At 38.9% G+C, this 25,453-nt stretch overlaps 1 protein-coding gene across 1 annotated transcript in view; it reads left to right on the top strand.

Moving 5' to 3' along the window:
• The window catches only part of Etfa (electron transfer flavoprotein subunit alpha), a 63,070-nt gene that overhangs the window by 34,599 nt on the left and 3,018 nt on the right, over positions 1–25,453 (top strand). The window contains exons 10-11 of the mRNA XM_032909388.1: positions 18,994–19,059; positions 22,203–22,283. Of these exons, the coding sequence (XP_032765279.1) occupies positions 18,994–19,059; positions 22,203–22,283 (147 nt within the window). The remainder of the gene's footprint in view (positions 1–18,993; positions 19,060–22,202; positions 22,284–25,453) is intronic.

The following is a 25,453-nucleotide window of genomic DNA, read 5'->3' as shown; positions in this document are numbered from 1 at the left end:
ACTTGCTTGTCATACCACATTAGTCTGCCCAGGAAAGTGGATTTATTGAGCAGATGAGCTGGAGCCATCCATGACATTTAATTAGGTGTGGCACACATATTTTTTGTGGAAATCTTGCATGTACAGTTTTATGTGAGTAGACACATTCAGGCTTGAATTCATAAAAGATCAACAGCTTCCTAATCAAACTACTTTCATAAGAAACTCAGTGTATACTCTGAAGTAGCAAGCAGACTTGCTGTGACAGAAAGGGGGCATTCATAGTTATTAAATAGGAGCAGGGTGCAGGGAGTGGCTGGTGGCATCCTTTCTTGTATTGAAAGTAAGTTTTCAGCTTTATTCAGCATTGCTCTTAGAATATAGAACTATCGAATTTTGCTCATGAGGAGATTAAACATTAAATGCTTCAAAGATTTTAACATTGCTCCCATAACCTGACAGAGAATTGTAATATATTAAGTCTCTATTTGGGCACTGTGCTAGTTACTTGTCTTGTTGCTCAGACAAAATACCAGACAAAAAAAAAAAAAAAAAAAAACTGAAGGAAGGAAGATTTACCTCTGCTCACAGTTTCAGGGTCCAGTCCATCACAGTGAGGAAGACTGGACAAGATCTTAGTAAGGTCACACTGAATCCAGTCAGGAAACAGAGATAAATGTTGGTGCTCAGCTCACTTTCCTCTTTTCACTCCGCCAGGAATCTCAGGCCATGGGATAGTATCATTCACTTTCAGAGTGGGACTTCCCTGTCCTGCTAAGCCTTTCTGAAAATACCCCCAAAAGCAATGAAGGTTGACCATTATAGGCATGGATGTATAAATTGTATATTTTTAATACACACACACACACACACACACACACACACACACACACACACACACACCCATGTGGTCTAAATCTTTTTTGGGAAACAATCAATTTGCAAGTATAGAACAAAACATTTTTGTTTGTGTAACCATTTGAGAGTAAGTTGGTAATATGATGCCCTCGCAGTTTCAAATACATGCATTTTCCTCCATAACCACACTGCAGGCTGTTATGTCAGAGCATTAACAGTGGCACAGAATACCATCTAGTTAATCAGACTCCATTTGTATTTTGTCTATTATTTCATTAATGCTCTTTACAGCAAGAGATACTAGTTTAGAACCACATATTGCATATATTTGTCATGAGTCCTTCAGTCCTAGATTCTCAATCTTATTTTTACATGAGGAACTTCAGGATTATGGGGTAACTATTGCATTACTGGCTATTTAGGTATTTTCCTTTTAAAGTGTTTATTGAAATCTTTTGCTTTATTGATTTATAGAAGTTTTAAAAATTAGTCTACTGGGAAGTTTCTTGTTTACTTTTTCCACTCTGTGGTATGCCTACTTATTTTTCTGAGATGATATCTAATTGAGGAACTTCTTTGTTATTTCTAATCTGCTGCAAGCTCTCATAATAAATGAAATTTATTTGCAGAGTCCGGTTCTCCCCCATGGTTCTCTCTTTGGAATTTTCTCCACATTTCCAGCTAGTGTGGGAGCCACAAAGCTTCTGTATATTTTCTTCAACCAGTCAGACTGCATTTTTTATCTAAAGGACTTGATTTCTGATTGGCCTTTGTCCCTGTGGAGCAGAGAAGTGGACTCATATCTGCGTGCTTCCGTGCCCTACAGAATTTTGGCTGCTCAAATGCTACCTGTCAGTGTTGATTTCCAACATATTTAAACAGTTGCTGTCTGTATCTGAACCAGGTCTATAGTTGCTTTAGCAGAAGATGAGTCTGATACGAGCTATCCTTGTAGGACCAGAGACCTGAGCCCTGAACTGAATGTGTTACTTCATGTGCTCGCTGACTAGTGTGGAACTGGGTCATTGTCACCCTAAATAATATCTTCATTAATGCTACTTAATATTGCATCAAGGTCTTGGCGGCCATACCCCACAAAAGGCAAGATTACACTTCTGAACATCCAGAATTTCTCACCACCTCCACCCATTTGAACTGTGTGCTATTAAATACATTTCCACTAATATTAATGCAGCATTCTTTGTTTTTAAAGCTAAATACAGCACATTCATTTGTTCTTATTAAATGGCCCCATTTTGCCACTTTTGAACATTTCACGACTTTATTTCTTTTCCCATTCTGTTATTAGAATATTCAGTATTTTGATTTGGTGCAGTTTTGTAACAACTTTGGAAAGTATCATCCCTGTTTTTTCTGGTTGTAAGGAGCCAAAAATGCTCTGCGTCAAGTTCAGACCATATAAAGTCAGTCTTTTTACTTGTACAAAATAACTGTTTTATTTTCTTTATTAATTTGAGAAAATATATAATACCCAAAATATGCCCTGAATTTATTTACATGGTTTGTTTGTTTGTTCTTATCATTCAGAACAATTTACAAAGTTCCAGTATCTTTACAAGCTCACACTCTCACAGGGTGTAGACTTGATCGGAAGCTGCTCGTTAATTCACAACTTACTACTGTGGCAATGACTGCTTTTTATTTTTAATTAACTTTTGATTTGGAGTTAATTTTAAACTTAGAAAAATAAAAATAATACAATGTACATGTATAGATTATTTTCTAAACTGTTTTACATTGTAACATTGTGGCTTTCTGCCCCTGAATACCTCAATGTGTAATTTTTTCAGACTAGAAATATTCTCATCTGAAGTACAGTTACATTTATTAACTTTCTTTTGTGCCTGTACGCATGTGCATCTCTTTGTGTGTGTGTGCATGGTCTGTCTGAGTGTGCATAAGTGGACAACAGGAGTCTTTCTCTTTCATTCACAACCTCACCACCTTTGTTATTCTTTTTCTTTTTCCAAGACAGGGTTTCTTCGTGTAGCCCTGACTGCCCTGTAAATCACTTTGTAGATCAGGCTAGCCTTGAACTCAAATATCCACCTGCCTCTGCCTCCCAAGGGCTGACATTAAAGGTATGTGTCAGCACTCCAAGCTCTACCCTATTTTTTTAATTAATTAATTTTATGTGTGTGGCTGTTTCATCTGTATGTATGTGTGTGTGTGTGTGTGTGTGTGTGTGTGTGTGTGTGTGTGTGTGTGTGTGTGTGTACGTACGTACATATGCCTGCCTGGTGCTGAGAAGATGGTGTTGGATCTCCTGGGACAGTAGTTGCAAACTGTTGTGAGCTGCTGTGTGGATGCAGAGGCTTGAATCTGGGTCCTCCAGAATAACAGTTAGTGCTCTTAATTGCTGAGCCCTCGCTCTAGCTCCAGCTCTAGTTTAGTTGTTTTTTATTTTCAAATTTTGTTTGTGCTTTTATTTTCATTTTTTATATTTTAAAGATTTTCCATTTATATATTTTATGTATATGAGTACTTTGCATGTCTGTCTGCACACCAGAAGAGGACATCAGATTCTATTATACACAGTTGTGAGCTGCCATGTGAGTGCTGGGAATTGAACTCTGGAAATAGGAACCCTGGAAGAGCAGTCAGTGCTCTTAACCACTGAGCCATCTCTCCAGTACCCCATTTTCTGCATTTTAATATTCCAGCTTTATCATTGATCTTCATATTCATTACTAGTTCTGACCCAGTACGGAATCTCCCTTTGAGTCAAGTAGTGCATGCATTGTTGCCTTGAGCCTTCGCTTTCTTGGTTGTGGTGAGCAGTAGTGCTTGGTTCATATTTGATTTCAATCTTAGGTTCTCTCAGTATTCATGACCCTATTCCCTACTGCCTACCTATGACAGGCAAGCTTTCCAATCTCTGTGTGGTTGATGACACTTTAGTTTTGAGAAAGTTTAAGTGGCAAATGAAGAAAGATTGGAAAGCTATGTGGCCCTCTCTAGATGTGGGCTACAAATTTGGCATTAGACTTTCTAGAAGCCAGTTCATATTAGGACACAAGATCAGTGCCCTGATTTACAGTGTCCCAAAGGTAAAACAAACTAATTGTACATGGGAAGTATCATTTGGCCTGGTATCAAGATCAGAGAATATCCCTTGAGTCCATCTAAAGAAGACACTATTGATTGACATTCACAACAATATCTTTACTATAAATAGGACAGTAGTTTATAGGGTTGTTTTTATAATGCCCTCAGTGTGGGCCAATTGTATGGTAAGTGCATTTCCAAGAGAGGCAGAAACTATTTGGTTCTGTGTCTGCTACTCAGGCTTATGTTATAGTAAAACTGCCGTCTGGCAATTAAGTTGTCAAACCTTCTTCAAATGAATTTTATTAGAAAGACTAGATCTGCAGTCAGGTGCAAGCTCAGCTTTCTCCCTCTGCAAGATGATTAGAGCCTAGAGCACAGGGTAAAGACTACCTATCTAGGACAAAAACGACAAACAAGTGTACTCGCTATAAAAGCAAACACTGTACAAAACAAAGCTCCAGCTTGTCCCCTTTGTCAGAGAAAAACACCATCCTTTCCTTTTTGGTGCTAATACTATACCTGCTAACTAGAGTTCATTATTCCTGCCTCCGTAGGGACTCCCCGTGGCCTCAGTGTCTTTCCTCCATCTACTCCTTTTCTATAACTTTGGTTTTTGCCTTTTGACAAATTTCTTAGATTATAAAGGGATTATGTTAATATTTTTTCCATGGAGAGCAATATCTAAAGATGTGATTCTGGAAGTTGAAACTGGGGGATTTGGAGGAAGTCTTAGTTTTGTGTTGTGATAAAACACTGACCAAAACCAAATTGGAGAGGAAAGGGTTTATTTTTTATTACAACTCCTAGGTCACAGTCTATCTCTGAGAAAAGTTAGCTAGGAACTTGTGTAAAAACCTTCTATGAAGAACTGAATCAGAGACCATGAGAGAACACTGCTTACTGGCTCACTGTTTGCTCTCTTGTGCAATTCATAACCACCTGCCCAGGCAAGCACTGACCATAGAGGACTTTGGCCCTTCTGTAGCAATCATCATTTAAGGAAATGTACTACTATATGCCCACAGGAAGTATGAAAGAAACCATTCCTCAGCTTAACATCCCTCTTCCCGTGTGACTCTAGTTTGTTGTTTTTTTTTTAAACTTGTTACTTTTTTCTTTTTTTTTTAAATTGGATATTTTCTTTACTTACATTTCAAATGTTATTCCCTTTCCCGATTTCCCCTCTGGAATCCCCCTATCCCTTCCCCTCTCCCCCTGCATCTATGAGAGTATTCCCCCACTCACCCACCCACTCCTTCCCATCTCCCTACCCTGGCATTGAGTCTTCACAGTGCCAAGGGTCTCTCTCATTGATACCCAATAAGGCCATCCTCTGCTACATATGCAGATGGAGCCCTGGGTCCTTTCATGTGTACTCTTTGGTTGATGGTTTAGGCTCTGGGAGCTCTGGGGGGGTCTGGTTGGTTGATATTGTTGTTCTTCACATGGGGTTGAAAACCCCTTCAGCTCCTCCAGTCCTTTTTCTAACTCCTCCACTAGGGTCCCCATTTTCAGTCCAGTGGTTGGTCGAGATAACTCTGTATATTTCAAGTCTGGCAGAGCCTCACAGGAGACAGCTATATCAGGCTCCTGTCAGCATGTACTTCTTGGCATCCACAATATTGTCTAGATCCCCAGGTGGGGCTGTCTCTGGATGACCTTTCCCTCAGTCTCTGCTCTATACTTTGTCTCTGTATTTCTTCCTGTGAATATTTTGTTCTCCCTTCTAAGAAGGACTGAAGCACCCATTCTTTGGTCTTCCAACTTCTTGAGCTTCATGTGGTCTGTGGATTGTATCTTGGATATTCTGAGCTTTTGGGCTAATATCCACTTATCAGTGAGTGCATACCATGTGTGTTCTTTTGTGACTGGGTTACCTCACTCAGGATTATATTTTCTAGTTCCATCTGTTTGCCTAAGAATTTCATGAAGTTGTTTTTAATAGCTGAGTAGTACTCCATTGTGTAAATGTAACATTTTTTTTTTAATCCATTCCTCTGTTGAAGGGCATCTGGATTATTTCCAGCTTCTGACTATTATAAATAAGGCTGCTATGAACATAGTGGAGCATGTGTCCTTGTTATATCTTTTATGCCCAAAAGTGATATAGCTTGGTCCAGTTTTCTGAGGAACCTCCATACTGATTTCCAGAGTGGTTGTACCAGCTTGCAGTCTAGTTTGTTTTAAATTGACAAAAAACTAACAAGAGGACCTCACAGATTTCCTTTAACTTCTGAAGTTCAATGATGCTTGATGTGTTTGCCTCTGAATTACTTAGATATTGGCATATGCCTTGTAGATTTTATACTTGTGATGGTTTATCATGATAACGATGTGTTAAGGAAAAGCACCAATACACAATTTTGTTTTGTTTTTAATATCAGTAACAACACACTATATGGGTTCTTTATGCCTAGATAATTTATTTTTGAGGATTATCTGTGTAAATGCAAGCAGCTGCCTTTTGTTTGTTCATTAATTTGCAGTATCCTGCTACATGAATATGTCACATGCCCACTTTATAGTATTTTATAGATGGCCTATATGTTACAGATAGGGAGTCATGGCATCAGGGTAATTGGAAGCAAGGTGGTAGAAGGTCTCTCAGATCCAAAGAAGAGATGATTATCTTCTTAGCCCCTGAAGTGCTAGAATTAGTGGCTTTTAACCACTAATTTGACTCACTAAAGCTTTGAATCAAAAGTAATATGCAAAAACATCTCCAGATGGATTTGTCTATGTTCTCTTTACTTGCAGTTACACAGTGTGGACATAACGTATAATCCTTTGTGGAGAGTGACTAAGGGACAACTGCTGAGTGGATTGTATAGTCTCACTTGCATTTATAAGCACCTTAAATGCATACTCAGATAAATTCTTGACTTGGGTTGTGGTGATAGTAATACCTGCTGTACACAATGTGCAAGTTGAGGGTTTGGGATCGTGGCACATGCTTCTAACCCTAGTTCTTCAGAAATGGAGGCAGGATGATCAGGCTGTGCACGGTTCCAGGCCAGGCTGGACTGCAAGACTGTCTTTAACAAATAAAAAAGGGAGAGAGAGAGAAGAGGGGAGAGAGGAGGAAGGAAGGGAGGGAGGAAGAAGGATGGAAGGAAGTCAGGTTGCTTGACAATCTAGATGCCAGTCAAGCTGCCTGAGTTCTGCTCTTAGCTTACCATTTGCTTCTATTGACCTTAACCTCTTGTGGTCCAGTTTCCTGAGACATGTAATAGTGACAATAATCCCTATTTCACAGATTCATACATAATTAGTGAACTAATATATATAAAACCAGTTAAAGGAGAGAGTCCATGTGCATATGTCATATAAAACTGCCTGGGATGTTACAAGTGCTGTGCCCTAGATGATTTTATAGTAACTATTACAGATTCTTTTTTATATATGTGTATAATCTGTATGTATATGTGTTCCCACATGTGTTAATACATAGGGTATGCATCCTACATGTGTTTACAAAGACCAGAAGATGTCTGTTTTTCTTTATTGGTCTTCACCTTAATCGTTGACATAGGTCCTCTCAACTGAATCTGGAGTTGTCCCTTTTCATCTAGGTTGCTCACCAACAAGCATGGGATCTGCCTGTTTCTGGTGACTGGTGCTAGGCTTGCAGGGTGTGTGGATTGTCTCTAGAGTTTACATGGGTACTTTGTGTTTGAATCAGATCCTCTTGCTTTTACAGGAAGTGCTCTGACCCACTGGTTCACCTCCCCAGCCCCTACAGATTCTTAGAAGATTCTGTTGTTTGAAATCATGAACAATCATTAAATCATTTCTCTGACATTTGTCAAGCTCATTGGATTTTATTATGATTCATTACTTGTTGGAGTTCAGAGTTTTAAGTTTACATTGTGACCAGATTTAGTATGACTTTTTAAGTCTTGATGTGTTTGGGAGTACCCTTCTGGATTGCTCTCAGTGATCTGTTTGATTATACTGACCTGACCTTCCTAACCATCCAAACACATAAGCATGTTGTAATCACTAGAGAATCTGCTATCTGTTGCCAGAGACAGTGTCCTTACACTTAGTGCAGCGTCTTAGTACGTGTGGATTACTTTGCCTATATTTTGATATTTTACTGACAAATCAACTTCCTGTTTATAATTCTGAGATTAAGTGAATAGAATCAATGTTACCAGATGAGTAAGCAGTTTAGGAGAATTTACCAAAACAGTACATTTTATTTCTGACCTTTGTTTTGAAATTTTGATAGTGTTGAAAAGTCAGTGTGGAAACAAACTTTCTAGAGTTATTTGTATACAACTGGGAATGAGTTTATGGGATGGGCTGCCCTCTAACTTGCTAAAAAGCTAAGATTGACAACTGCTTTCATACTGCATTATCTAGCTTGGCTTTTAGCTCTAAGAGAACTGTGTTCACAAATTGATGTGCTTTTCCTTTGGGGTTGGTATAGAAGCATTAAATTGTACTAAAATATTCATATGTGAGTGCATTTGGCTGAAAGCAATTGATGTTCTGTCCCCAAGAGGACAAAGAGAAATGCTGTGTGGGCCCGCAGTCCAGAAAACACCCTAAGCATGCTTCTTAAAAGGTAATTACAAGGCCTGGATGATCAAAGCCCTTACAGGGAAGCTTAAGTGACAGAGAGAAGGTGCAGCATTTGTAGGTTGTAGTTTGCAAGTATACATTGTTCAGTTGTGCACTTGCCAAAAATTAGCAGCTCTATTTATATCCTTGGTTTATTTTCTCAGCTAAAATTTATCAGACTGACTTCTTTACAGTTATTTCAGAAGGCTTGGATTAGTGGAATTTTTTCCCCATTACCACTTTATTATAGAAAGCTAAACTATTTAAATTTCAGAGATTATTATATACATTTATCCCTCCCCCATTTCTGTCCCATTTATCTGCTTAAAAGCTACTGAATGATAGATTGACATGTCTTGTACATAGTCAACCTAATTTAACAGCTGACATGAAAATCAATTAGAGTAGATAGCAAATCTACTTTAGCCATCTTGAAATGATAACTTGAAAGGGATAAAACTTGTAAATTTCCATTCTGAAAAACCAACACAGTGTAGTTTGCATTCTTTCATATAAAAATGAATTTATTTTGTGTGTGTGCGACTTCAAGTTAATACTTGTGCATTTGAATGTCAAAGAATAAGACACTGTACCAGATAGAAATACAGCTAATGGATTTAGCATAGTCAGTACTTAAATTTACTTTGAGGCCAAAGAAACACACACACGCACACGCACACGCACACTCACGAGAAAGTTAAAGCCAAGTACGGTGCCATATCCCTGCAGTTCCATACCCTCACTTAGGAGACAGAGGCAGGAGGATTATACACTCAAGGTGGATTTAGGATACATAATGCCAGCTTAGCTGTGTCATAGAGCAAGAGCAAGACCCTGTTTCAGGAAACCAAAATGAAAAACAAAAAATTAAAAAACAATATCAACCACTGAGTGTAACTATATACTAGTATTACAAGACAAGCAGCATTTTGGAAATAGTTCTCCCCACCACAGAGGACAGGAGTCTATGTCTCACTCCTTTGTGTGTATTATCGAGGCAGGGTCTCCATGTCTTGCTTTGGAGACTTGAAGCTTACTGTGTGGACAAGGCTGATCTTCAGTGTCTGCTATTGGCCTTAAACTGTAGCTACTACCCTGTTCTACTTCTTCAGTGCAGGTATGTGCCACCAACCCAGCCCACTTCCTAAAATAATATTATTTTAGAGCTGCACAGATAAGCCCTATCACAAAGATAAGTAAGTAAGTAAGTAAATAAATAAATAAATAAATAAATAAATGGGAGCAGGAAGTCTTTGGTAAGTAATGGCCTGGTTTTAGAAATTTGGAGAGAAAACAGCTTGGTAAATGGGAAGAATACTGCTTGGAGGTCAGAGTCTAGGTTCCTTTCTGTAGCCTATACTTACTTTTATTGATTAAAGTATATGACATAGATAATTATGGTGGTCTTTTATATCTCCTAAATTTTACAGATAAGTAAAATATTACATATTTTGACTTGGATCCATTAAGAAATTTGCTGATAACAATTTGGTTTTCAAAATAAACTTTCTATGTGACTTTCTAAGTTGAAAGGCTTTGTAATCTTGACTTTGTATCTTGTATTCTAAGTTTTTTATGCCTTATAGTAAAACATTTCAATATCAATAGATTTGGCAAAGTGTACAAGGTCATATTTGACTTTCTGTTATTTTAGGTATACTAAAATTATATTTCTCTAAATGGAAAAAAATTATGAATTAGTATAGAATCAAATTAGGTAGAGGAAAATCATTTCATTGGAAAATAATTGAATCCTATTTTGAAAACATTTTTTAAAGGAAAACTTGTTTCAGGTTCTATACATACTATATAATTGAAACTTGTAGCTAAAATAATACTAAAAAAGGTAAAGGGCAAATTGACTTTTGTTGTTCATATTTTTCAATATGTATACCAACATGTATAATATTTTTAATACCCACATCAAAAATAAAAATAAATAAAACCCATAAAGCTTTGAACCTAGCATGGTGGTATCAGCCTAGCAATTTGGAATGTGATAGCGGGGGCATCATGAGTTCATGGCCAGCTTTCAACGTTTTGTAAGTCAGCTGGTTGTGAAGAGGATGCCAATTTCTGGGGCCTCTTAGAAGAGAAAGTGGGCTGTGTAAGAGACTGTGGGGAAATCATATGAATTTAAGGTTTGGAGAACCTGTGACTGAGAAGCCTCAGCTACATATTCCCTTATAAACACCAGACCCATCTGCTAAGTCATCAAGTACCCACTCAGTAGCTTTGCTTCTAGACATTTTCCTGTAATGATTATTTGGAACCAGATTATTTGTAACTTTATTGATTGCTAATCGAAAAGTATCAGCTAGTTTTCAATGTAGACTTCACAAATTAAATAAGCACCATAAACCCTAATGATAGCAGTAACTTCAGCGTCTTGCCACTTCTGTGGGTCAGTCTCATCTGGTCTCGTAATGTTCCATGCATTTTCTCTATGGTAGGTGTATTGTTTGCTGTAGTTTCAGCTGACTGATGACTTCACTTGAGTCATATTATGGTACTATAACCTCATTTAGTCATACATGGTATAGTAGAAAAAGTGTTGACTTTATAACCAAGGACTTCTTAGGTTATAAAACCTATCTTTTGAGAGTAGAGAGGGGTTGTTGATGGTGAATGAATGGGGAGAGGGTAGCCAAAGCTATGAAGTTTTCTCTGGGGAGCTAATTCCAGAATGATAATTAATATTAGGTTAGATACTTGAACTGTGTTGAGAGTAATTACATAAAGGTTTTTTTCAATGCTAGTGATGAAGCCTAGAGCTTTGCACATGTAGACAAGTGTCTGTGCTTGAGTTACTCCTCTGGCCCCAAGAGAATGAATCATAAGTCTCCCATCTCTGAAGGAAAGAAGGGGAAACATGATGACATGGGGTAGTAAGTGTGCTAGCCAGCTGGTTGTGGTAAACAGTACACAGGAGTACTAATACCAATAATTTATTTTAAAAAATACCTTAATAAAGCTAGGAATAAAAAGCCTGCCTTTTACTAGGTGGATACAACTTCAGATAGCTAGTAAACCTGCCTAAGTCTGCTCTCTCTTATACAATGGGACTAGTTCCTGTCTTGTAGAGTTATTATAAGTCAGTAAAATAAAATAATGATCAACGGTATCAGTGCGGGCGCATCACCACCAACACATTTGTGTGATTGGCATACAGTCTTGTATCCTGATCACCCTTGAAGCAGAGAATCATGGGTGGGACAGAACTTCAGCTCTAAAGTGAGACTGAATCCAACTTCCATTCATGTAAACTGTAGTTTAGCCACAACCCTGCTTGACAATTTGGTCACAGAAGCAGAGAGCTGTTTGAGAAAAGAGTCACAGAGAGTTGTCTCGGCATTTTTGGAGCCTCTTCCAAAAAGAAGTCTTAAACACAACTTGGCAAACAGAAGAAATAGTTTGGCTTTTTAAAATGAACAGCAGGAGGATGAAATATAGCAATGTTAATGCATAACAGGCTTGCAATAATTAGAAAATATGGTTCAGACAACCTATTCCTCAAAGATACATTTGTTATTTGCTGAGATAAATTCATTTCTAGCCTCACCTGGCGTGTGGCCTGTTTTCTGTTTAGCTGCAACAGTTGCTGCTTAGCCTCTGCCTCCAGACTGTTCAGTAAAGAGCTGAGAAGTAAATTCCCTTCTGCAAGCCTCTTGTCTCAGACAGCATGGGGATTTTGTTTTTGAGTGCATAACATTGACTCTGTACTTATTTAATGAGAACTATTTTAATTTTTAAAAGTGTTTTAATTTTTTTTTCATTTGGCAAAATGCAGTTTTTCATGTTCCTTCCCCCAACTCTATCTAGAGAGGGAGAATGTTGGTAGGAAAGAAATTTAAAACCTGATTAAATTTTAGAGTAGAAACAATACTGCCTTAGTTTTCTGTTCTGAGTGCTCTAGATATAACCAGTCTTGCTCATATCCATATTTCAGATAAACAAAAAGTAAGTTTCAATCTCTTCACTCTCCATTGTTTAAAGTAAGGCAGATCTGAAGTTGCTCCATGCAGAATCCCAATTCCAGAAGGAAAAAAAAAAAAAGAATTCATGAGTTCATGTTATAAACTAATTTCAGCTTCATTCATACACATGCACACATCACCCCCCCACACACACACACATCACCCCCCCACACACACACACACATCACCCCCCCACACACACACACACACACTGTGCTAAGGATTTGCATCAGAGTTCATCCCAGCTGTCTTGCAGCACCATTAGGAATTTAGACAAAAATTCTAACTTAACTGGCTAATATGTTTGTAGCCGTCCCTTTAGCTAAATCCCACATGTTGTGCTATACTCTGCCCTTTTTTGTGTTTCATTTCAGGTATTTTTTTAATTTCCATGTTAATTTTTTGATACTCTTAGGACTTTATTTTGAGGGCATAAGGTTTTAAGGATAAAATTCTTTAGATTCCACTAGACTATGAATATTTATTACTAGGAAATAAAATTTACTAGTTGGAGAATTGCTTTTTTAGAGTGTACTTCCTGTAGTAAGCCAGTAGAATTTTTATCCACCTTTGGTTTTTTCACAGTGGTCCATGTCAGCAGAATTGCAGTGTGTATTTGCTGGTTGGTTGGGACTCTGGTTGGCTCTCTCTGTGCTGCTCTGCCTCATGTTTTGGAACCAAATAACAGCCATCAGTTCTGTCTCTAGGCCACAGCCCACAGTGTCCTAACAGTGCTTATGAAAAGCTTCTCCATAGTTTGTTCTATTATTTTGGATTTGTAAAGTTTTGCCACTGGAAATGTGGTTAATCTAAATTGAGATTATTTTATTAAAATTAGTCTTAGCTGTTTCCTTTTACCATAATACGACTGACTAAAAATTTTAAACATGTGGCTTATAAGGTATCTCTATTGAATCTCTCTGTTTTAGGCTTATAGTGTTAGACTACAGTCAGTGTTGTAAGTAGGAGATAGCTTTCCCTTTAGCCTCTGCACTCAGCTTCCCCAGAGAAGCAGGGCTCAGATTACATCCCTTAGAGTTCCAGCTTGAGATCTGAATCAGTGATATTAATGCTTCCTACAGAGGCCAAACCTGACTGGCCATTGAACTCATCAGGATCCTTAGATTTCTGTGGAAGTACTAAGTCAGGCCTCCTTCAGTTGGCCTTATGTGTATTGAGTTAGAACTATAAAAGTTGTGTGCTGCTTTGAAGGACTAAGAAAGTAGGGTCAAATAGACTGCCAAAGGGTAAAACACTGTCTCCACCCCCATCTGCTTCCTGCTCCTAAAGGCCTTTATACTTCTCAGTGGCCAATCAAGAACTGAGAATTTATACAAGAGACCAGAACTGTCATTCTTTTTTGCCCCTTTCCTTTATTATGAGTTTGCTTAAGCTGTGTTGTTAGACTGTACACTTCTTGAGGACAAGGGCAAAGGATTTGCAAGCTTTTTCTTATTTGTAAGGCCCAACAACATCAACAATAGGAAAACCGGCCAACCAAGGGGGGGAGATTGCTGAGTCGTAGAGTGCTTGCTATGCAATCATGAGGACCTGATTTCAAGCCCCACGTAAAGGCCCCATAGGATACTTCCTTTAAGTTGTTGGTTAGGAGAATGCCCCACCTCACATATACAAACAGTTCAAGCTATTACCACCATTCTTGGTTATCCACCAGAACTTGATGGTACATCCCTGATGTGGAAGATGTGACATACTTGGGTCACAGAATGTGGAGAAATCAAGGTAGTACTAATCTAGAAGCTTCTTCCCTACTAGCTAGCTTTTATGTCAGAGGGTGCTATACAGGCTGACAGGAGAAAAATCATCAACAGTCTTATCTGGAGAGCTAGGCAAGATATGCCTGTTGGTACGGTAGTGTCATGATAACATGGAGTGAGGAGAGGGGGTAATCAACCACTTTAAGGCCCACTCCATAGGACACAGCTCATGCCCTGATAACTGTAATCTGAGTCAAGAACCCGAGGGAGATCATAGGTCCTGGAGGAAAATCTACTACTATTACTACTGAAAGGATGTCATATCTAATTGTTTCTAAATGCTTACCCTTATACTCATAGATAAGTACCTCTCTCAACCCTCATCAGAAAAACTCTTTGCAGTGGATAGTGGTGAAGACAGACACACATAAGAGTTTCAAATGCAGAGAATAAATGACTTTGGATATCTGTGCCATACCTCCTTCCCTCGGGGCTCAGGGAACATCACAGAAAAGGGGCAGAGAGATTGTGAGAGGCAGAGATTGCAGTAGACTGCTGCCAGTGTCTTCTGGACATGGTAAGACTGTTCTCATGAACTCACAGTGGCTGTGGTTTCTTGATCTGGACAAGATCAAGCCACTCAGGATTTCAGCATGGATATGGCAGGGGTTCCCACCTCTACCTGAGGAGCTGTTGTTTGTTGATGACTGTTCTTCAAGAATAAGACCTCTGAGAGGCTACCCAGGCTCCAGTAAGTAGATGATCCTGCAAAGCAGCACTAATTTGACTTAGTGTGTTTTAAAAAGGAGAACATGTGGGAGAGTGGGAAGGATAGGATCAAAATACATTCTGCGATTATATGAGATACCCAAAGAATTAGTTTAAGATATGTTTGTAACATAAAATAAACCATATGAAACACCGCATACTCGTAATGCCAATGCCGAGAAAGTATAGAAATGGGGTGATCCCTGAGGCTTGCTGTCCACCCAGCCTAGCCAAATTGAAATTTAGCTTCAGGTTCAGTGAAAGAACTTGTCTCAAAAAATAAAGGGGAAGAAGATTGAAGAAGACACCCAGTATTGACCTCTGGTCTGAGGCTGCATTCATACAAAGTAGAAGGGGAAAAAAACCCACCTAACCATCACCATTAAACGTTTCCTGACCTGTACACTTAAACGTGTTATTATTTGTATCACAGAGGATTTGGGCTGCCTTATTTCATTCAGCTCCTTTGAATTATAAAAGTACCCTTTTCTCAAGTTCCTGTGCTGCCATCTGTTGGAAAGTCATTGTAATAAGAGTGTGCATTAATAGTGACAGGCATAAATGGTGCCTGTCTCCAGAGTTGCTCAGTGTATAACCTGTTTAACTGTACAGAGTAGTCCTAAGGCCACCTTAGAGTACTCCACCCAGATCCACCAGTGAAATCAAGGTTTGAACAAATTTGAGACTGTGAGAGAAGGCGCATCAGTGTGCCTTGGGAAACTAGATACTTTGCTAAAGACTGAACCCTCGACAATAATCTTAAGAAATAGGGACTGTTATCGTCCCATTTTTAAGACAAGCGAGTGGCAGGGGCATAGGTTTGTATCTGAACAGTCTCAGGAGCCAGGGTTATTAACCCCAGCATGCTCTTCTGTGCATGTCTGTAAGCAGCATCTGAGACCTGGGGTTTGCAGTCCATTGAGAGATCTCAGCCCTTGAGTTCTTTGGGTGGGTCTGTAGGTATAGGGTTTTTTGTTTTGTTTTTTGGTTTATAATTTGGGAAGCATAAGAGTATTAGAGTTTTCTTTGGGGAAAGCTTATTGGTGCCATCTCTCTCCATATCACTTTGGTCCTTCCCCTATCCCATTGCTTTATAACTTCCCAACAGAGTAACCAACCCATACTGCTACCAGCCATGTGGTGGGTCTGTTCTTCTGTTCCTGATCTTTCTTGTTCCATCTGTCTATCCTGCCTTCCCTCCCTCATTCCCTCCCTTTCCTTTTCCTTTTCTCTTCCTACATTTACTAAAGCCCCTAGGATTAGCTTCAAGATGCCCCCTCCTCCTTCCAGGATGTTTTTGTCTCTAACCCCACCTCTTTTTGAACCTTAATTGCTGTTCTTCCTCCAACATCTTCTCTCATTTTCTCTCCCAGTTATTTTACTGATTTAGAAGGAAAGTGCCTAAGGGCAGGGATTGCCTTGTGTTGTGAAGCAGTCAGTATCTGAAGTGCTCCATAAATTAGCATCTGTAGAGTTTTGTACATACTAATTATTATTATTGAAACACAGAAAAATGCTTTCTGAAGCTTGAGGAAGCATCCATGGATATTAGTCTAATTGCCTGCACATGTTTTTTAGAGGAAGAAGAAAGCTTCTCTTCCTGCCTGAGAGCCACAGGACTCAATACAGCAGCCTGAAGTCCCAGCTCCTCCTGAGCTCTTATTTCAGTGTTTTTGTTTTTACTCAGAGAACCAGGTTTCAAGACAACAAAATGAAGTTCCATTGGTCATGTGGCTCCATTAGGTTGTTGATCATAGAGGAGTCATTTCATAACCTGAAGCACCTGCCTTGGGTTGGCGTTGGCCAAAATTCTTTTGTCTTCTTGGTACATTTATGGTGAAAGGCAATGGGATTCATTTATGGGAGGCAGAAATTCAAAGTAGACTAATGGTGTGCTTGTATTTACTGCCAGAATGAACTAACATTTTTATTAGCATTTCATGCTACAAATGGAACTTTTAAGACATGTTGAATTTTAATTAGTATGTCAAAAAGAGTCATATCTAGGACTATTGATCCATTCCAATGCTTGCTTTGAGAATCTACATAGAAGGGTGATCAGAAAGAGTGACTAGTGAGACATTTCCTATCTGAATAGTTTGCTTTAACATCATTACATCAGCTGGGTGTGGTAACACATGCTGCAGTTCCGCTGTGCAAGTACTGGTATATTCAGGACAGAGCATGTGTTAGCTGTTCACCTTCAGTTTCTGTAGTAGACTTGTCATCCCAAAACATAGTCTTCGAGGCAAATTGCATTTGAGATATATATATATATAACATAAACATACACACACACAGATAGAAATGGTCTCTTTATAAGAATAACTTGGGAATGGGGTTGGGGATTTAGCTCAGTGGTAGAGTGCTTACCTAGCAAGACCAAGGCCCTGGGTTCAGTCCTCAGCTACAGGGGGAAAAAAAGAATAACTTGGGGGAAACTAGTACAGCTATCTTGATTACCTTACTGGAGACAAGACTGCTTCCAAGTTACATGGAGGCACTGTGCTGTTCTGGAAGCACTTGGGCACTTTAGAATCTTAAAAGAAGGCTTGTGGTTATGCTAACAACGTGGGAGAAGGGCTGCTGCAGAGTTGAAGATCTCTCTGCTTGTGGTGTTCAGTCTGGTTACTCTTAAGAGTATCCTGGTGCTCCTGGAAAAGCAACAGTAGACGAGACCCCGGGAGAGAAATGCCCTGTGCATGTCCATGCCCGCCTAGGTTTAGGAAATATAACACTGAAGGACTGTGTTACTTCCATGTCCCAGCCAAATGTTCTCTGATAGAGCGAGCACTTGTTAGATTAGTTCATAAGCAATAGAAAAACAAGTGAGACCACCAGACACTGCCAGTCACTTTGAAGTGTTTGCCTTGTAATAAAGTGAGTATTACTCACCCCAAAGTAGTGACATTCTGGTTACGTGGTCAGTGCTCCTCCCACCCAAGCCAGGGCATGCCAGGTTATGGGTGGGAAAAGTTCTCAGTTGAAGTTTTAATTATACTTAGTAGACAAAATAGAGCTAAGTGTAATTAAGTGCTCATTAAATCACTCTTCCATGATGATAGTTTAATTTTCAAACATTGGTACTTTAAAAACTTTTAGGTAAGGGGATAGAACAGTAGTTGACTATGATTTTCTTGTAATTACTGGGGACAGAGGGTCAGGAAGAAGTGCAAATGCCATCATTACTCAGAAACCCCCATGTGGGAGCCTTTGTGCTGTGTTCTGGAAAGCCTCGCCCAGTGCTTTTAAGAAGTTTGTTGTGTGCCTGTACACACCCATCTATCCACCCATCTGTCTGAACACAGGCACACTTAGAACCTCTTGACACTAATTTGTGTTTCTGGCCTTTATAAATAAGAAGTTAAATAAGTATTTCTTAATTACCATTTTTACAAATATCCTTTTGTGAGAAGGCAAACAAGCAAAAAAATCTATTTTAATACATTTGAATGTGTTTATATGTTAATATACAATGTACTTATGCTGCAAATGGGTAGATACAGCACCTGTGAATTGCATAGTGAGTGCCATAGGTGCCAGTGTGGAGCTGGGATGGTTGCTGTGGGATGCTGAGCAGTGTTTGATGCATTGTAAATGCTCGATATATGTATACATGTATTTTATACCACCACTACTATAGGAACTCACTAGAAAAAGAGAACCACAGTGCAAAAATTGGAGAAGAAAGCATGATTTAAGTGATGCTGCAGGGTAATTCATTTCACATATCTTTTGCATAAGACTTAAATCACTAATGGTATACTCTTTATAAACTATTATATGGCTGGGACTGTCGCACATAGATGGTAGAGGGCTAACCTAGCATGCACAAAGCCATATTGAACAAAGATTAAATTTCAGCACTTTATAAACGAGGGGTGATGCATGCCTATAATACCAGCACTTGGGAAGCAGAGACATGAGGATCAGAATTTCAAGGTCATCTTCAGCTAGATAGTGAGTTTGGGACAGCCTAAGATAACTAAGACTCTGCCTCAAAAGTGTTATATAATATAAATGCATATTAATAATGCAGTCTCTTGTTTCAGGAACTTTATATTGCTGTTGGAATATCTGGAGCCATCCAACATTTAGCTGGGATGAAGGACAGCAAGGTAATTCTCTGCTATAATTAGGGTGCTAAGATGAAAAGCTTTCACATTTCTATATACATGTAATTAATGTGTACTTGAACACTTCATATTACCATAGAAACTGAGAGACTGAAGTTGCTATCCCCCACCTTAAGTATATCATTAGAGTGAAGGGCAGCTGGTCACAAGGCACAACTGAACCTAAGCTTTGATTACTATGTGCTGGCCCCTGGCTGCCTGTGCCTCAGTTTCTTTGTTTGCCAAATGTGGGTGTTAGGTGATCGACCACCAGTGTCCATTTCAGCTCTGACACTCTGTGGTAGAAGATGTGAGACTTAAGAAACAATAAGGTTCTGATCCCTGATTCTTTTGTCTGCTTCACTTGGTGCCCTAGCAGAGCCACCCTCTTCTGGGTTATTAACAATGTGTGACTGACACAGACCCCTTTGGGGACTGCATATCAGATATTTAACATTATGATTCACAACAGCAGCAAAATCACAGTGATAAAGTGGCAGCAAAAATAATTTTGTGATTGGGGTCACCACAGCATGAGGAACTGTATTGAAGGGTTGCAGTGTTAGGAAGGCTGAGAACCACTGGGTTAGAATATCAGGCCATCTTCATACCTCTGTAATTGTTGATGGTACACTGTGTAATCAAACACTTGATTTTTTTTTTAACTCACTACTTGGACTATATTTGGAAATCCTCTGAAATAACTCTGAACATATATTTCAGAGTATGACATATTAACTCATGCATAACAATGTACAGTTTGAATTATGAACTTACCTTTCATGAAGACAGAGATGGATCTGAAACTCTGCATTTATCCATTCAGATGGAAGCTGGATATAAAAGATGATAAAACTTTTAACAGGCTTGAGTTCTAACTTGAAGAAATACATGAACTGTCTCTTTGTAGCTTCTAAATGAATTGGTTCAGATCCAGTCAGATTTCACAGTTGGATGGCAGGTTTCTTTACTGAACTCTGAAAACGGCAGTGCCACTGGGGAAAATGTGGCTTATGCACTAACATGCACGCATGCGTGCACACACAAAGCTTCTTCTATATCAGAGCCTTACATTTTTTAGCTAGAATAATTCTCATGTGTCTAGAATACTGCTTCTCCAAAATAAAGGATTACGTGTGCCAAGAAGACCCTGATGAATATTCCCCTCACCTGGCAACAGTTGCTGAGGGAAATCAAACAAACTTGATAGTGTATATCTAAGCAAGCTAGGAACAGCTGAAACGTGGAGACCAGAGCTGGGGAATAATTTGTGACAATAAATGAACTTACCTTCACTCAATCCACAGATACATAATTAAATGATTAAATGAATGAAAGTTAATCTAGCAGATGTGAAGGCACACACTTTGAGTCCCACTACCAGGGAGGCTAAGGCAGGGAGATCATCAAGCCTAGACTAGCCTGGTCTATAGTCTTTGACTCAAAAAAAAAAAAAAAAAAGAAAAGAAAAGAAAAGTAGAAAAAGAAAAAAGATTCAGCTATTATTATGTCTGTCTTATGTGGGAGCCAATGATTTCTGTTGGTAATTTTGATTAAATTCTAAAGTGGGATATTAGAATGCCTTAATCTGATAATTACATTGTCTATGAGCTGCAGTTTTAATTAGCATGACAGCATAATGTGAGTTTTGATTATTGTAGCAAATTAGTATCTGTGCTGTATATACATAGTGATAGTTCAGTAGTGTAGTTGGATACAATGTGTCCATTTAAAATAGGAGGAGGAGGGGTTGGGGATTTAGCTCAGTGGTAGAGCGCTTGCCTAGCAAGCGCAAGGCCCTGGGTTCGGTCCTCAGCTCCGAAAACAAACAAACAAACAAAAAAAAAAATAGGAGGAGGAAAGCCTGAATTTACAAGGAGCTATTGAGAGCAAATAAGGCTTTATCATAACAATTTTACAGTTGATAATCTAAGAATACTATTTCAGTAATCCAGAAAAGTATACCCATCCACTTTCTTTTTAATATCATTGTGGTTCCTAGCCCATTGTTATGTGCTCTTTCTTTTAAAATAACTTTTATATAGTAGGATGAAAAGCTTTCAGATGATTAAACTGTCAAATGTTTGACTAGGTGGCCTCCAAGAGAATCGTTAACTGTCATCAATTAAATAAATCTTTACTTCTAGCTGTGAATCAAGGTGCACATTCCCAGAAGAGAAGCACCTCAGTGAAAGCTGGGGCCTGTGAGGCAGTGTGTTTGTCCTTATGAGTTTGGATTTAAGACTCACATGTGAAACTTGTATATTGTTTCTGAGCTCGCCATCATCAAGCTCTGCTGGCTCCAGTCTCACTTATTCTGTCATGTTCTAATGCCCCTTCAGGAGCCCTATTAGGGAAATTAGACATGAAGCCTTTATTTTAGGTCACACTATATCAAAATAATAACTGTATGTTTCTCAAGATACAATGACAGGTAGTTAGAAATTTAACTTTGCTCTAGAGAACTGAATTACAGTCTACCACTCACTAAAACATGAGTCACAGCTCTAACCTTACTTACTGCAGTAGTGTTTAAAGCAACTGTGGGAAATATGAAACCATTTCCCACTCTGTAAGAACCACCACAGTCTTTCATAGTTAAGACTGCATCTGTAGGAGGGAAGGCTAATCTTTGGTAGTTTTTACAAGAGACCCAAAAACTTGTTTGTTTTATTGCACGCATTTGCCACATACATGAGGACTTTTAAGTTCTTCTTTAATAGCAGGTTTGCAAGATAAATAGCTTATATTCTCAGAACAGACCCAGGATGATTTTAGAATAATAAGTGGAATAGAATATATAGGAAACAAAAGTTGACCAACACTATGATTTGGGGTATAGATTTGTTACTATTTTATCTAAAATTAACCTTTTTCCCACTTAAAAGAATTTCAAGAAGATAATAATTTTAAACTCTTTACTCTGAGATAGGCTAAGTGGTAAATATTTTACTATAATACAACCCAAAAACTTCTAATACATATATAATGTATACATATATAGTGTTGTCATAGAACCTCCAAATTGTTGTTGATGAATATTTAAATAATATTAGCATATTATAAGAGGGATGTTAAAACAGAACCACCAAACAGTATGGTATGTTTTCTTGATGAAAGTTCAACTCTGTATTTTCATTTCATAGACAATTGTGGCTATTAACAAAGACCCAGAAGCTCCAATTTTCCAAGTGGCAGATTATGGAATAGTTGCAGATTTATTTAAGGTAAGCTAGTCTTGAGAGGGATTGATATTACCAGCATTGTCATCCAGCAGATTGTTTCAAGTTAAAAGAAAGACAAAAATGTGTGTCGTATGTCTGTGTACATGTAATATATTTTATAATTTTATCCTACTTTAAGTGTAATCTCCCTGACAGCTTTGTGACGTTACTATACAACATAGCTTCTTTCAAAGGAATCCAGATTGTAAAATAGCCACAGGCTCTTGGCACAGTGTGAAGTGACCATGCGTCGGAACTAGGACCACATTTAGCAGACGCACTGAGGAAACGACCACCAAGCTCTTCGTTCAGGGATTGCTGAGGACCTGAAGCCTTTGCAGGGGGGGAGTTCGCACTCAAGTCTAATAACTGGCTCAGCAAGAAAGTTCTATTTACTGAGTTTGAAAGTTAAAGTCTTTCTCATGTGATAGTTTTAAGAAAAACAAGTTTTCCCCATTTTACCCTACTACTCCTGAGGTGTTTGCCTTCCCCATGAGAAAGACTACTTTACTTTAGTCATATAAACTTATTTAGCAAATTATAGCTGATGATCACCTGAAATGCAGTTGGCCACATTTAAAGGCACACAGTTCAAGCTTGGCTCAGTCTGCCCTTGTTGCCCTGACCTGTGTGCAGAGTCACTCATATAGAAGTTGACACTGAGAGTAGCATTCAGTGCTAGGAGAGATAGGTTTGCTAGAATAGGAATCCCTGATATGAAACTACCTTGAGGGAATGCAAGGCACATTGGGAAGGCTGAAGCCTGAGAATAGAGACGGCACAGTTCCCAGCAAGAGCACTGACGTGGGGCAGTGAAGAATGGAGGGTGACCCTTCACCTACTCAGTGACTCTCCTGTTGGCTCAGACTGCATGTAAAATCTAAGAGGCCGCTCTCTAATTCAGCAGAAGTCATCCTTCCACTCAGGGGACTGTCTAAAGGGCCTAGGCCTTGTCTTGGGAAGAATATTACCTTACTTCAGTGATGGTGAGGTTCTGTGTCAGGAAGAGTGTGTGTAGGTCAGCTGCTCTTTTCTGACCTACGTGTGTAACTAGGGGAGTTGTTTTGCCACTGAGATGTCTCGGTGAGAGAAGAAGCTGCTATGAAAAGAAGGGAGAGGTAGGTGTGTGTGTGTGTGTGTGTGTGTGTGTGTGTGTGTGTGTTTATGGATTAAAATCAGAGTCTTACAAATGCTAGGCAAGTGTTCTACCACTGAGCTATAATCCCAGTCCAGCCAAAAAGAAAATGTTATTGTCTCTTTGCAGCTTAACCCTTCACAAGTTTTGAATTAGGACACAAAGTGGAGTTGTTATGATTTACCAAGGGCTTTAGTTCAGGTTCTGTTCTGTCTTGAGACTAGTTAGATTACCTCAGCCAGATCAGTACTGCTGAGTGTTACCTTCATCGTAAGTATCGTAATTATTATACTGCCTACCTTAAAGAAGGCAATACAGACTGTGATTATACTGTATCTCCTGCAGTCTATAATAAATATTAGCCTGTTTGTATTCTCTTCTGTTCAGATATATAGTAGGTGTTCAGAGTAATTGGTAAATATTATAAAAGGTATTAGAATGACCTGACCTTTTTATTATAATGGTTTTATTAATATAAAAATTCTCACACTAGAAAGTTTAACATTTTAAAATGTAGCATTCAGGGCTGAAGAGATTACTCAGCTCTTACTGCTCTTGTGAAGGATCTGAGTTTGGTTCCCAACATTCACATGAGGCAGCTTACAACCCTTGGAACTCCAGCTCCGGAGGATCCAGCACTGTCTTCTGACCCATGTGAGCACCTGCATTCACACACAAACCTCCTCAAACGTGCAGCTTAGATAGTTTTTAGTATCTTTAAAATGTGTAATTAGGGCCAGCAAGATGCCTTAACAGCTGAAGGCACTTGCTGCCATACTTGCTGACAAGCTGATCTCTAGGACTTATATGGTAGATGAGAGAACCCGAATTGTTCCTGTCCCACAAAGTTATCATCACTGCATACATAATCATGCATGCACGTGCATCCACTACTTATACACCAATAAATGTAGATAAAATACATAATACACTGATAGTCTATTCATGCTGCTGTAAACTGAACCTACTGTTTACATAATTGCATCCCACTGCAGAGAAGCCCTACAGGGCCAACATCTCTGTGCAGTACATTCCCAGATCTACCTCTAGCCCACAGACTTGCCCATCCTGGCCTCATTGTACAACTGAAATTATTAATATTGTGATCTTTCTGGCCGGTTTCCCTGAGCCCAAGGCTCAGGTTTCAGCTGTGCACACTTCAGTCTTCATTTTTCTCTCTTGACAAACAGCGTCTATTGCTGACATAAGCAGCATGTTTGTCCAGTCGGTCGTTCCTGCTTTTGTTGTTATTGTGAGTAGAGACACTATTAGCATTGACATACAGATTTCTCTACAGCCAAGAGTGTTCTTTTCTCAGAGTGGATGTAGAAGTCTGTGTTACCTGCTTTCCCAGCAGCAGTACAGCTAACGTCCCACTAGAAGTGCATGGGGCCCCCAGCTTTCTGTCATGCACTAGCACGCTACCCCTTGTCCTTCTGACTGTACTGGTCCTGTGGGTGTCAAGTGGCATCTTATGGTTTTCATTTATTCTCCCCATAGCTGGTGATGTTGACTATCTTTTTGGATTCTTATCAGCCATTTACATATTTTCTCTGTAGAAATGACTTGTGTTTTTAAATTTCATTGCCTTTTTGTTATTGAATTATAAGCAATATTGGTTCCAGAAGTAAGCTGATCAGGAGTGATTTCCAGTGTGGTCTCATTCTGAGGCACCTTTTCTCTTTCATGAGAGTATAAACATTTTAAATTTTGATTAAGTCCTCACTAGTTTTTTTTTTTTAAATCTTTTGTTACCTATGCTTTAACTGGTATACTTAAGAAAATTTTTTCCTAATACACTGGGCTTCAAGTATATGTTCAAATCCCTGCTTTTATTTTCTTTGCATGTACACAGAGCAGAATGTACTTGATCATAAAACAATTCTTTCTTAGCTTTTTAAAGACCTTCTAGACTGCTTTCACAGAGAATGCAGTGTTTCATACTCTTGCTGGCAATGTATACATAAGCCTTTCCCCACAGCCTCACCAACACTTACTCTTTTCTGTTCTTTTAATTAGAGCCATCCTAGGGATGGAG

The sequence above is a fragment of the Rattus rattus genome, chromosome 8 (genome assembly GCF_011064425.1).
Source record: "Rattus rattus isolate New Zealand chromosome 8, Rrattus_CSIRO_v1, whole genome shotgun sequence".
In the NCBI taxonomy this organism is placed as follows: Eukaryota; Metazoa; Chordata; class Mammalia; order Rodentia; family Muridae; genus Rattus; species Rattus rattus.
This window is presented reverse-complemented; position numbering and strand designations above follow the sequence as displayed.